We start from the raw sequence: 13,785 nt of genomic DNA on the forward strand, positions 1-13,785 counted from the left end.
TCTTTGAGCTCAGATGGTCAAAAAAGGCAGGTTATGTTGCCTAGTTGCAGAACCCATTAGCACAAGAGAATTCAGCACTGCTCTATTTCCCAATATCTCTCAGCTCTGGCCCAAGACAGCCTGCTTAAGAGGTTTAATGCATAATCTTTAGAATTAGACTGCTGGGTTTGAATCCAGTTTGTGCCATTTACTGGCTGTGAAGTTATTTACCTTCCCAGTGTCTCAGTTTCATCTTTTTTGTGTGGGCATAATGATACCACCTGTACCTTAGAGTGTTGTAGGAATTGAGTGAATCTTTAGAAAAGTGCTTCATAATGGCTAACACACATTAAGTGTTCTTTGTTACCACAGAAGTGTATACCCTGGAGCGGCACTTGTGTAAATCCATACTGTTGGGCCAGAAGAACCTCACAGGCTTTGCAGGCCAAGGCAGCCCCCCAGGCTGGTTCAGAATACAGGATCACACATTTTCTGCTGCTTTTCTGAGGCCAGGACTGAGCTGGAGGCTTGAGTAAAGCAGAATCAGCTATGCTTTCTGCTTTTAAGGAGTTTTAAAATAGAGAGGGCTGGGGATGTAGCCCAGTCTCTCCAGTACACTGCTTGCCTAGTAGAAGCAAGGCCCTGGGTTTGATCCTCAGTGCTGCAAAAAACACACACACACACACACACACACACACACACACACACGCCCTGAGAAAGAATGTGATATTATCGGGAAAGATGTAATTAAGTATTAAGTTGGTTTTTTATTTTGTTAGTGCATTATTGCCTTACATAATTGTGAGTTCACTTTGACATATTAATAAATGCATATAACATAACTGGCCCCATTTCAGTCCCCAGTAAAGTACTGAGTTTAAAAGAAGAGATTGCCCTAAGGATTTAATAAGGGAAGAAATTTATTAACTAGTTCATTGATTTCCAAATTTTGTCTAGGGATAGGGGCTGTCGCATAATAAATTTTCCATTGGCACAGCCCCAAATTAGAAACTTAAGGTAACATAGTAACGATAGTAACACTTAATAGCTTCCTTGGAGGCAGGGCACTTTCTACAAATCTATTAGTCATCATCCTATGAAGTAGGTGATGAGAGCTCTGTAATGAGGCTCTGCTTTGTTGTCATGTGATACCACTCAGACAGGTTTAAAGAGTTTTTATACCTTTTCTGGGTATAATTTTAGAAGTTGGAGAAGTATATTTCAAAAATATATAGTAAGAATAGTGTAGTATATCATGTTTTTAACTTTGCATGTGAAAACCCCAAAGCACAGGGGAATAATAACACAGTCAAATCCCTAGGAACTGGGGGAGCAAGACTCTGCTGTTAGCTGATTGTAATTCTGACTCCTGATCATAATCCTGCCAGTTCATAAGTCAGTTTGCTGATGGGTGCTGCATTTGTTCAATGTGAAGGACTGTTAAAAAGGGTTTTTCTCTATTATTTTTAAGAGGAGGAAAAGATTATTTTGGCTCAGTCTCAGAGGTTCAGCCCATGGTTGGCCAACTCCATTGCTCTGGGCCCCAGGGGAGACAGAACATTGTGGTGGAAGAGTGTGGTAGCTGGAAGCAGAGGACTTGACTTTTATAAAATCATAGTAGAGGACAGTTGTTTTTCTATATTTGAGAAAAATAAAAATTGGCAGCCTTTCCTCCTCATTTTGGCCTATAAAATCTAAATTATCCCTTATTTTATAGGTAAACAAACTAAACCACTAAGAAGTGAAGCAGTGGTCCAAGGTCCACATTTTTCATCCAAGTACTGTGATAGTTTTCCCAGACCTTGAAAAGTAGACAGGATTTTGATAAGAAGGGGAAAGTTTTTGTCCATAGTTAAAACTACAATGCCTGGCTACTCTTGCCTGAGACTATAAAATGCCAACCAAGTTTACAGGTTAATTCATAGCTCCCAAGACTGGACTGAATTGATGAATTTTAGCATATGTAAGGCATATTCTTCTGGGTGTCATTGTTCATTATTCATTGTATATCACAGGTCAGAGGGTTTTTCCTACAAAGAAAATTTAAACCTAGTACTCCTTTCATTTTTTCAATTATCTTTGTCAGATCCAAAGATACCTCCCCTAGTTTTTCATACTTAATGCAGTATACCTAAATACACAGTCTCATACTTTGTAGCCTGTTACACTTCACTATATGTTTATTTTGTGGAAAAATTTTTGTTCTAGGTTAGAACCACAACTAAAACAACTACAAACAAAATATGATGAACTTGAGGAGAGAAAGTCATCCCTTAGGAATTCAGTGTATTTCTTATCTAATTTAAAACAGCTTTATCACGATTATTCAGTTGTTCAAGAGAAAGAACCAAACATAAAAGAAATGGTAAGTTGGATTTTCACTTTTTATTGTGCTTTAGATGATGAAGGGTATTTCCATGCTATACAGTACAAGAAGCTTTAAGACAAATAAACAGCATAATATAAAGCAATGAAAGTTTATTATATTTCACTTTTTTAGCTATTTAATGAAAGCTAGAGGAGTAGAAAAATCCCAAAGCAGTAGAACATGTATAAAAATTTAAATATGATCAATTAAGTAACATATAATTATACAATGTAATATATAATATATAAAGTCTACAGATTCGATTTCCAACCCATTTTAATGCACCTATGTCAGTTTCACTGAAATATTTACATAATTGAAAACCTGTAACTTAAAGGTTGCAATTTAAATGTTCTTAGCCCATTAAGACATTTAACTGATCCTCCCAATTTTTCTAGATATTTTGGATTTTTATTATAAACTTTTATAATAAGCTTGGTGTTCTCATTCCATCAGTTCTTGCAGTAAAAGTATACCTACCTTACTTTTTTGTGTGTTTTAAAATAGATATGAGATCAAGCAATCCCCACCTCAGATTAGCACACCTGCCCAGAGCAGTTGTTTACCTGTCACAGGCATGATTTTTGTTTTAATCCAATACTGCAGTTCTCCTTGAACCAACTATTGGATAAATAGATCAGTTTGAGCTTTGTAGAGTGGTTCCCTTGTAACTTTATATTACAGAGCAAATTAAAGCCAATTTTCTTAATGATCTTGGTTAAAAAATGAAAGAAGTAGCTATCAAAAGTTCTATCAAAAATTGTTCTATCGACATTGGTCAACTATTTAATATTTGTGAACTTATATAATTTTCTGTCTTCAACAGTATGATTCATCCAGCCTTCCAGCTCTGTTATTTAAAGCAAGAACACTTCTGGGAGCTGAAAACCATCTGCAAAATATCAATCATCAATTAGGAAAGCTCCTTGGACAGGAATGAGAAGACCAGTCTATGAAAAATTACCTACATAACACATCTCAAACTTTTTTAAAAGTATGACTTAATCACTAAAATAAATGAAACAAGTTTGTCTTAGAAGCCATAGTCATCTTTCCTGATAATAAAATGCTGATACCTTATTTTAATCAGCCCCAGTTATCAAAACCCAGACATGAGTATTAATCTATAAATAAACTTTTAAAATTGTCATTGTGAACACAGACCAATTTTGGTTAATGAGATGTCTACTGAATGAGTTTAAAAACACCAAAGCCAATTTTCAATAAAACTGGTTTACTTTAGTAAATAACAAATTGGAAGATAAAGTGATAAAAACACAATTGATATAAACAGACTTAATAAGTTAATATAATTATTTTTGTGCAGCTGGAGATTGAACTTGGGGCCTTTGCATACTAGACAAGCAGGCACTCTACCACTGAGCTGCACTCCCAGGCCTAATTTAATAAATCTGTTATCAAATCTCAGACTTCTGGCAAATTATTGCCTGGATAATAAGCACTGCCCACAGAGAGCTACTCTTGAAATACCTCAATAATTAGTTCATCGGGAATTTCATCTACACTACTGTGAGAAGTAAGAAGACTATTCTCTACAGCTTCAGCTAATTCAGCATCTTCGGTAGCTTCTAAAAAGCAAGCATCATCAGTGCCATTATTCCAATCAGCATCGGCAGATGCACCTGCTGTTGACGGGAGCTCATGAGGATTCTTGGTTTCATTGTGCCCAGTTTCATCTTCTGTAAACTCTTCTTCCTTTATTTCAATGGGGAAGAAGATGGGAAGATAAAAGTTATTTAATTGCAATATGTGACAATTTCACCATACTCTGAATCTATGTTAAACTAAGGGATGAAGTAAGGACCAGTTCTTCAACAGTTAGTACAGTGAATATGCTCGATGAACTGTCTCTAGTATAGTCATGGGATGAGTGTATTAACTCAAAGGTGTTGTCTTTGTAGCTCAGACACTCTTGAAATTCCAAATTTTAAGTTGCCTGCAGTTCCTTGACATTTTTCAATATTCCCAGACTGGGCTACAATAAAGGTCGATTTGATTTTACAAGTGGCTAATCCAGCTAAAGACAGATTAGAAAATATATTTGCTATCTTCACAACAGATTTATTTCTCCAATTTACAAAGTATATTAAAAATTATAAACATGGTTTAGAAGAAAATTGTTGCAAAGAACAGTTTTGGGAAAATTGTCAAAATATGGATTGTATACTAGACAGCATATTGCATCAATGTTAAATTTCCTGAATTTATGTAAGAATGTTGTTATTCTTCATGAACATGCTTAATTAAGAAATGAAGGGTTTTAATATCTACAACTTAATCTTGAGATCAAAAATAGTAATACATGTGTACATTAGAGGGAGGAAGGCAGCCAAATGTCAACAAATGGCAAATCCAGATGAAGGTTGGGCCAGGAGAATCACTTATTTCAAGCGGTATTTGCAGGTTAGAAATTTTCTTTTTAAAATCTATAAGATAATGTTATAGAAAAGTGATAAATAACACCAATAATATAATAATTTGGAATATTTTTAAAAGATTTTAAGCAGAAATGATAAAATGCTTAAGTGATAAGTATATGGGTATTCATCATTGTTAGTTTATTATCTTAAACAATAGCCAAAATAAGTTGTGTCCAAGTAATGGTAACAATTATATATGCCAAAAGTACTTTCAACTTGTTGTATTTGTGGTATTTTCAAATAAGCAGAAAAATAAATTTAAAAATCAGCTGAAACCAGTCATCAAAATAACACTCCCATCAAAGATGACACATCCCTCCTCCTCCTAAGAGACACAATTTCATTTTTTTTTAAAGAGAGAGAGTGAGAGAGGAGAGAGAGAGAGAGAGAATTTTTTAATATTTTTTTTTAGTTCTCGGCGGACACAACATCTTTGTTGGTATGTGGTGCTGAGGATCGAACCCGGGTCGCACGCATGCCAGGCGAGCGCGCTACCGTTTGAGCCACATCCCCAGCCCCCACAATTTCATTTTTTAAAATTAGTTCTTAGTTATTTATAAACACTTTCAAACCAGGCAGTTTGGCAGAGTATTTAGAAGTGTTGGTTCTTTTATATCCAGCTCTTAGGATTTCCACTATTCTAAACTTGGAGACATAAGTTATTTCAGGAGATAATTTAAGATAATTTTTAATTGAATAGATAATGTGGGTTTTCTAGACTATAAACTCAAGCAGTTGTTCAGCTTATAGCAAGTAATTTATTCTAACCATAATGATATAAAAGTGCTCATAGATATGACCCAGAAGACAAAGGTAAGATTTAAAAGTTCAACACAACAACTGGGTATGGTGGTTCATGCCTGTAATCCCAGCATCTCAGGAGGCTAAAACAGAAGGATCACAAGTTCAAAGCCAGCCTCAGCAACTTATTAGCAAGGCCCTGAGAAATTCAACGAGACCCTGTCTCAAAATAAAAAGGGCTCAAGATGTGGCTCAGTGCTAAAGCACTTTAGGTTCAACTTCTAATAAAATTTCTTATAAAACATTAATGTCATAGAAAAATGGACAAAGGAGAGATATATGCAATTCATAATAGAGATACAAATAGTAAATATGAGAAGAGTTTGACTTCATTAATAAAGAACAGAAGGTGAACATCCAGTGTTGGGAAAGGAAAGTAGTGTTATTAGGTGTCCAATTTTTTATAGAACTCTGATTTTCTGTTTTATGGACAGCAATTTGATAACAGGTTTTGTTGAATACATTTGTGACACTTTAGGGGGAAAAAAACCCTACCAAATAGTTTGTGTATTATGACCTATAAAAATATACACGAACAGGTGTAGATACAAATTCTGGAAGATGTATGCTAAAATTTCACATCAGGTCAAATTATGAGTGGGGAAGATTTTTCTCCCCTTTGTATGTATTTTCTATTTTTCTTCTACACTGAAAATGAATCACTTGAGTAAATAAAAGACCAAAGAAAAATGCTGCTTTGGCAGTCTGATAACAGCTATCGAAACTAAAACTGTATATATTCTTTGGTGCAATTCTACTTCTAGAAATTCATCCAACAGTCGTGGTTGTTCAAAGAAACAAAAAGATGGCTACTTTGGTTTACTTTTTGTTAAGTGAAAATGAGAAGCATCTGGGACTAGTTAAATTAATTGATTATATCATTTCTTATGCAGCAATGACATAAAAATTATCAGATGTGTGCTAAGATGGGAAAATCACTACACTATATTCCTAAGTGAAAACAGGTACCATTCTGTTTAAAAGATATCTGGAGACTGCTCACTTATTCTACTATGCCAAAAACCAATTAGTAATGAGAAAGATGAAAAACTGCACCTACCTGTTTGAGAAGAAACAGAAGACTGACTTCAGCAGGTAATGGAAAATCTGAATCAGAAAGACAGTCAAACTATTATACAGATATAGAAAAACTATTATAGACAGATATCTAGTTTTTACTTTGTTGTTAATAAAAAATGAACTACTCACAGTCAGATTTGAAGTTTTCTGCTTTGCATACAGGGTCATGACATTTTTGATACCAAACTTCATTTTTCAGATCAACCAGAATCCTTTGTTTTAAAAAAAAGTATTAATAACCATATTGTATAGGAGACAAATTCAGCTATATGCTGCTTATAAGAGATATGCATGAAACAAATATGGAGAAATTTTTAAAGTAAAATAGAAAATACACACTAATCAAAAGAAAACTGGTAGTTAAAATTCACACAAAATGGACTTCAGGCAAGAATGTAGAAATCTGCAAAAGCTCCCCTCACATGACAGAATTCTTAACCCTGAATCAGCCATGTAATACAGCTTCAAAATATGTAAGCAAAGAAAAAAAATTGACAAAACTGAGGATGAGCAAATCTACCCATAAACAATCTTCTACCAAATAAATCAATATTTTAAAAAGCATTCGGGTAATTTATAGCTCAAATACAAATAACCAAAAAAAAAAAAAAGTTTAATAAGGACTCAAAATATTTGGAAAAAGACATCAGAATCACCCCTAATAAAATAAAATGTAGGAAGTAATGTTAAGTAAAAGGAATGAAGGTCAAAATTGGAAGACTAATGAAATTACTGCAAGGTGAGTCAAAAAATAAGGCAGACAAATAGAAATCAAATGCAGCATATACTAAAGCTTATTAAAGAGTACTATGAATGTTTACCAGTAACTTTGAAAATTTTTGTAAAAGTACTAAATAAAAATAAATTAAGCAAAATAAATATAACAGAAATCTTAAATCTTAAAATTAAATAAAATTCTCAAAAATTTAATTAAGTAGTTTAAAACAACCCATTTTACAGAGAAGGAAATAGAATGGCTAACAGTCCACATGGTGGTTGGTGGGTTAGAGGGCAGGCGGGCAAGTGGTAAGGGACTTGTACCAGGAGAAAAAAAAAAAATGACTTGGTCTAATCTACTTGTTTACCTTCCAGTAACAAATTGACACAGGCTAATGCTGTAGTTTTCAAATTATACATTCAAGTACCCTGGGGCACTGTAGGATATTTAAATCCTTCTAAGAATCAGTTACACCTGACATTTGTCAAGCATCCCAAAACCACTTGTGCTTCCATCTTCAATATTACATTGCACTTCATTCCTTTCAATGATATCTCCTTTGTGGAGTTGGGATTTTGGGTGGTGGTTGTGATAAAAAAAGGTATCAACAACATCAATGTGGAATGATATGAGGAGGAGGTGATGGTATCTACACTCCAAGGTTTAAGAGGCTATGCAATGCCCCAAAGGACATATTATCCATTAACAAGTAATAATATTTAAGAATGAAATATCTTCTTCCAATTTATAAATATTATATAACAAACAGCAACAAAACTGTTAGGACATAATTACTAATCGAATTATTTCAAGTAGCTAGTTAATTAACAAAACTCTTAGGTATTCCTTTTGGCCCTGGAGCAAATATGAAAAAAATTACTAAAATACTAGGGCACCATAAAACAAGAAAATCTGGGCACCTCTGGACCAAATGCTAGGAGGACAGTTCTCATTTATACAAGTTCTTTGCAGTATCTTTCTGGCTTTAGGATTACATATGGTGATAAATCTAGAATCTAGGGATTAATAAGGGTTTGTTCCCCCGGAAACATCACCCATGCTATGTAACTATATGAGTATAAAATACAGATGTTTCATAACCTCAGTGCGCCCTGCTGTGTGTGGTGACTGCTCACTTCTGCCTTGGGTTTCAACCTCAAGCAGCAGTGCAAGTGCCAGCTGTCCCAGGCCTTCCTCTGCCTGGCCTATGCCTTGTAATCCCTGGTATCCCAAAAGTTAGTAAATCTTGGTATTAAATAAGATCTCTAATTTATGTGAGATGTTTTAATAATATAATCCTCAACTTCATTAGTTACCACAGAAAACAAAATTATAACTACCAGATTAGCAAAACAAATTTTTAAAATCTCACTTTACTGAAGTGTTGGTGAGAATATGGAGCAATACAAAGTCGTAAAACACTGTTGGAAATAGTATAAATTAGGATAACCATTTTAGAAAACAATTTATTATCTAGTAAAATTAAACATACATACTCTATGACAGCAATTCCACTTTTAAATATATGCTTTAAGAAACTGTTGCAACATGTGTATTAGGGAATATGCATAACAATAGCCATGCAAATGAAAAATTAACATAAAATCCAGGAAAATACTATTATCTCTGAAAGCCTAAGAAAACAAGAAATGGGAGTTGGGCCCACCAGGTATTATTTTGATATAGTTCTGTTTCATAAGTGGGTGACAGATATAACAGATGGTCATTAAAAAAATCAGGAAAAAAATGGCATTCATAATAGCCTCTAAAAAAAAGCCTAAGAATAATCAAGGAGGTGAAAGACTTCTACAACGAAAACTATAGGATATTGAAAAAGAAACTGAAGAAGACACAAGAAGTTGAAAAGATCTTTCATATTCATGGAGAGACAGAATTAATGTTCTAAAAATGATCATATGACCAAAAGCACTATATAAATTCAGTGCAATTCCCATCAAAATATCAATGACATTCTTTACAGATCTAGAAAAAACAGTCCTAAACTTAATTTGCAAGAATAAAAGACCCAGAATAGTCAAAGCAATTCTAAGGCATAAAAGCCTCGCTGAAAGCATCACAATACCTGACTTTAAATTATACTACAGTAACAAAATCTGCATGGTATTGGCATAAAAACAGGCACACAGACCAATGATACAGAATAGAAGACCTGGAGACAAGCCCACACAGCTACAGTCATCTGATCCTTGACAAAGGTGCCAAAACCATACTTTGGGGGGAAAAACAGTATTTTTAATAAATGCTACTGGGGAAACTGGTTATCCATATAGAAGAAGGAGACCAGATCCTTCTCTCTCACCTTGTACAAAAGTCAACTCAGAACAGATCAAGACCTAGAAATTATGCAATTCCTAGAAGAAAACACTGGGTTATAATACATAGTCATTGGCAACTACTTTCTCAAGAGAACCCATAAGTTTAGGAAGTAATGCCAAGAGTTAATAAATGGGATGGGTCCAAATTATAAAAATTTTGTCTGGCAAAGGAAAAATTAAGAATGTGAAGAAAGAACCTATAGAATGTCAGAAAATGAGTTAACTAGTCTTCTGACAGAGACTTAATATCCAGAATATATAAAGGATATTAATACCAAGAGAATAACCCAATTAATAAATGAGAAAATAAACTAAACAAACTCTTCTCAAAAGAATACAAATGGACAACATATGAAAAAAGGTTCAATATTGCTAGTAATTAGGTAAATGTAAATCAAAACTACACTGAGATTTCATCTCACACTAGTCAGTGGCAGTCATCATCAAGAATACAAACAGTAGTCAGGCACAGTGGCACATACCTGTAATCCCAGCACTCGGGAGGCTGAGGCAGGAGAATCGAAAATTCTAAGCCAGCCTCAGCAAAAAGCAAGGCACTAAGCAACTCGTGAGACTCTATGTCTCAATTAATACAAAACAGGGCTGGGGATGTGGCTCAGTGGTTGAGTGCCCCTGAGTTTAATCCCCAGTACCCGCCCACCCACTCCCCACCCCCGGCCGCCCACCCCAAAGAATACAAACAATAATAAATGCTGGAGAGGATGTGGAGAAAAAGGAACATTTTTCCAGTTAGTGGGATTTTAAATTAGTACCACTATAAGGATCAGTGTGGAGACTTAGGTCAAAAGGCTACAAATGGAACCACCATATGATTCAGCTATACCACTCCTCAGTATTTATCCTAAAGAATTAAAGTCATCATACTACAATGATATATACATACCCATGTTTATAGCAGTACAATTCACAATAGCCAAATTATGGAATTAGTCTTGGAGTCAAACAGATGAAGACAAAGAAAATGTGGATATATACACAATGGAGCTTTATTCAGCCATAAAGAATAAAATTATGTCATTTGCAGGAAAATGAATAAACTTGAGAACATATGTTAAGCAAAATAAGTCAAACTTAGAAAGTTAAGAGTCAAATTTTCTCTCATATGCAGAAGCTAGAGAGGAAAACAGAAAGGTGGTGGTGGGGAACCTCATGAAACTTGAAGGGAGATCAGAAGAGGAGAGGAAACGGATCAAGGGAGAGGAGGGAAAGGGAATTACTGGGGAATGATACTGGACAAATTATATTGTTATATTGTGTCCATATATGAATATGTAACAATCCTACCATTATGTACAACTATAATGTAGAAATTAAAAATATGGAATAAATAAAAAGCCAAAAATAAATAAAATGTATATATTTCACAATTAAAGAGCAAAATAGACATGGATACATAATACAAATTGGTATGATCAGTATATGACAATGACTTTTTTTGGGTAAGTTTATATACATTTAAAAAAGACTAGAAAGATACATGAAAATGATATCTAAAATTCTCCCTAGGTTGTGGGACTATGAGTGATCTACACCTTCACGGTTTGTGTTAGTATTGTACATACAGTTTATGATGGCTTTTTAAACTGAATTAAATCGAGCATGTCAAGGGCAGCACTGAATCATGCTACCAGCACGTTTTCCAGCTTTCCAGGAAATCTTAATGATCATTTCCTCCTGTCTAGTGCATGTGCTGTACTACAGCTTGACTACCCAGGAATCTCAGCTTTGACATTAGACATAAAACAGCAAAATTTCTCATAGCTTAACTCATTATTGGGTTTCTAGTTTATCCCTATCATTTAAAATTCTACTTATCATTTACATATCATTTAAAATTCTACATATCATTTAAAATTCTACTTCTACTTTTATGTTTTTTTTTCCTTTTGTTGGGGGCATTTTAAAGAAAATTCCTAAAACAGAGCCTGGCATACAAAGAAAGCATTCAATAAATATCATGCTTTGTCTTGAACAAATGAACACCCCTTTTACCACCAACTTAACAGCAACTGAGAAGCTTCTCTCTTGCTCAAATCTGCCCAATTTCAATCTAGATCCATAAGGTGTCAAAAAATAATGGCAAGTGAAAAGCAGTGGCATACCTTTCCATCACTATCTGTCCACCTGTTCATTGCCTTCTTGCTTTCCCTGCTCAATTCTATTTTAGTCTTGTCAATATTTTACTAAAGGGTTATTTTATCAAGTAGAGTATGAATAAAGCTGGTATATACTAAAAGGAATGTAATAACTAAGAAATTCAAATTAAATATGATAAAACATTAAATACAACAAATACAAATTTAATTACAACTTATTTTATCAGAAAACCAACATAAATTTTGTATTCTCAATTTTATTTAAAATTTATAAACATTTAAAATATACCATAAATTAAATACATACAACTCATTAATAAACAATATTACTCACATGATATTATTACTTTTGTGGGCTCTTCCAATGTTTTCACACCACCGGAATTTGGAAATATCATAAACCAATAATTCTTCTGGGAAAAAGTAGCTCCAGCGCCGAATTCCTAAAATGCAGAGAATGTTTCTAAAGGTACTGTTACTCTATCATATAACAATTAAAAAAAGAGTAAGATAAGCTTTACCTCCTTTAATGTCATTTTTATTCACCAAAGAAAGAACAAAACGATCAACTTCAGGATAGGGTGAACACTGAAAACCTTCAATGGTTTCTACTGCAACAAAGAGAATTATTATTTATAAATGGAAATAGGTAAAAGTTTAGATGTTAAACTTTGATTAAATTGTTATTTAGTACAATTATGAGTTTTGCAACCCATCAGTTTTTGGGTTTTGTTTTTGTTTTTCTTTTTTGCAATTTGCCCTCCAGTCAGTTCCTAGGTTCTTGCTTCTTACAAGAAAGCAGGTAAAATTCAACTCACTTAGGCCCAATGTTAACTAATTTTCAAACTACTAATGTCAAAGGGTTTCTTCAGTCTGACAAAGAGAAAAGCAGCCCTTCGCTTCCAGGCACTTCCTAGTTCTACTGGCCAAGCTGTCATGAGCCGGCCTGGCTCTTGTACCTTTCTTTGCCTTGAGGCTCTGTTAAAAATAAATGACTTCACAGAATTTCATCAGATAAGGTCACTCTGTGGTCATGAGGACTCAAGACAAAATTAAGCCCTCTCTGTAATCACTTGTGAACAAAGTGTGAACATTTTTCCAAACCACAAAAATGGCCAAACACCACCACATCCTGGCTAACAAATACTTCAGTCTCCCTCTCATCCATCTGCCTTCTGTCTAAATAAGACCTATTAAGGTACCAGTTGCTGGGCTGGAGTTGTAACTCAGTGGTAGAACACTTGCCTAGCACATGTGTAGCACTGAGTTCAATCCTCAGCACCACATAAAAATAAATAGATAAATAAAGGCATTGTATCCATCTACAACTAAAAAAAAATTTTTTTTTTTTTTTTAAAGAACCAAGCTGGGTGTAGTGGTGCACACCTGTAATCCCAGCAGCACTGGAGGCTGAGACAGGAGGATCATGAGTTCAAAGCCAGCCTCAGCAGAAGCAAGGCACTAAGCAACTCAGTGAGACCCTGTCTCTAAATAAAATACAAAATAGGGCTGGGGGTGTTTCTCAGTGGTTAGTGCTCCTGAGTTTAATCCCCAGTACTAAAAAAAAAAAAAAAAAAAAAAAGATAACCAATTACTGATTTTCCAATTCAGAATAAATCCATGTTTCCTTGTATAGTCTCTAAAAACACCTAATCCATGCCTAGATTCTCTAAGTCTTTTCTTATACCCTCTTATTAAGATACCTGTAGTTCTCCATTGCTTCAAGGAAAAATAAACTCAACTTGCTCAGTACTGGTGTGTTCTCTGTGTCTCTAACTAGAAGGAACTGATGACTCAATTCTACCTAAAAATCTAATGTGATCATTTTAATGTATTATTTATAATTTCATTTAATTTGCAAAGTCAGAAAGATCTATCTTTTACTTCTCAGATAAGTAATTAGAGAAATTTGGGGAAACAATAGTACAGAAATGACGGAAACAGA

At 34.2% G+C, this 13,785-nt stretch overlaps 2 protein-coding genes across 4 annotated transcripts in view; one reads left to right on the plus strand and one right to left on the minus strand.

Annotated features, from left to right (window-relative positions):
* The window catches only part of CENPU (centromere protein U), a 38,694-nt gene extending 35,386 nt beyond the window's left edge, over positions 1-3,308 (plus strand). Inside the window, exons 12-13 of the mRNA XM_081269009.1 lie at positions 2,188-2,344; positions 3,174-3,308. Coding sequence (XP_081125135.1) covers positions 2,188-2,344; positions 3,174-3,287 — 271 coding nt within the window. The 3' untranslated portion in view covers positions 3,288-3,308. The remainder of the gene's footprint in view (positions 1-2,187; positions 2,345-3,173) is intronic.
* The window catches only part of PRIMPOL (primase and DNA directed polymerase), a 49,524-nt gene continuing 38,096 nt past the window's right edge, over positions 2,358-13,785 (minus strand). For 2 of the 3 annotated variants that reach the window (XM_081269007.1, XM_081269006.1), the window contains exons 10-14: positions 12,362-12,451; positions 12,175-12,283; positions 6,799-6,881; positions 6,650-6,696; positions 2,358-4,063 (exon numbers count right to left, since the gene is read on the minus strand). In XM_081269007.1, coding sequence (XP_081125133.1) covers positions 3,824-4,063; positions 6,650-6,696; positions 6,799-6,881; positions 12,175-12,283; positions 12,362-12,451 — 569 coding nt within the window. In that variant the 3' untranslated portion in view covers positions 2,358-3,823. The remainder of the gene's footprint in view (positions 4,064-6,649; positions 6,697-6,798; positions 6,882-12,174; positions 12,284-12,361; positions 12,452-13,785) is intronic. The other variant, XM_081269008.1, reaches the window with a different exon arrangement.

Source organism: Spermophilus citellus, assembly GCF_964194105.1.
Source record: "Spermophilus citellus genome assembly, chromosome: 16".
NCBI lineage: Eukaryota > Metazoa > Chordata > Mammalia > Rodentia > Sciuridae > Spermophilus > Spermophilus citellus.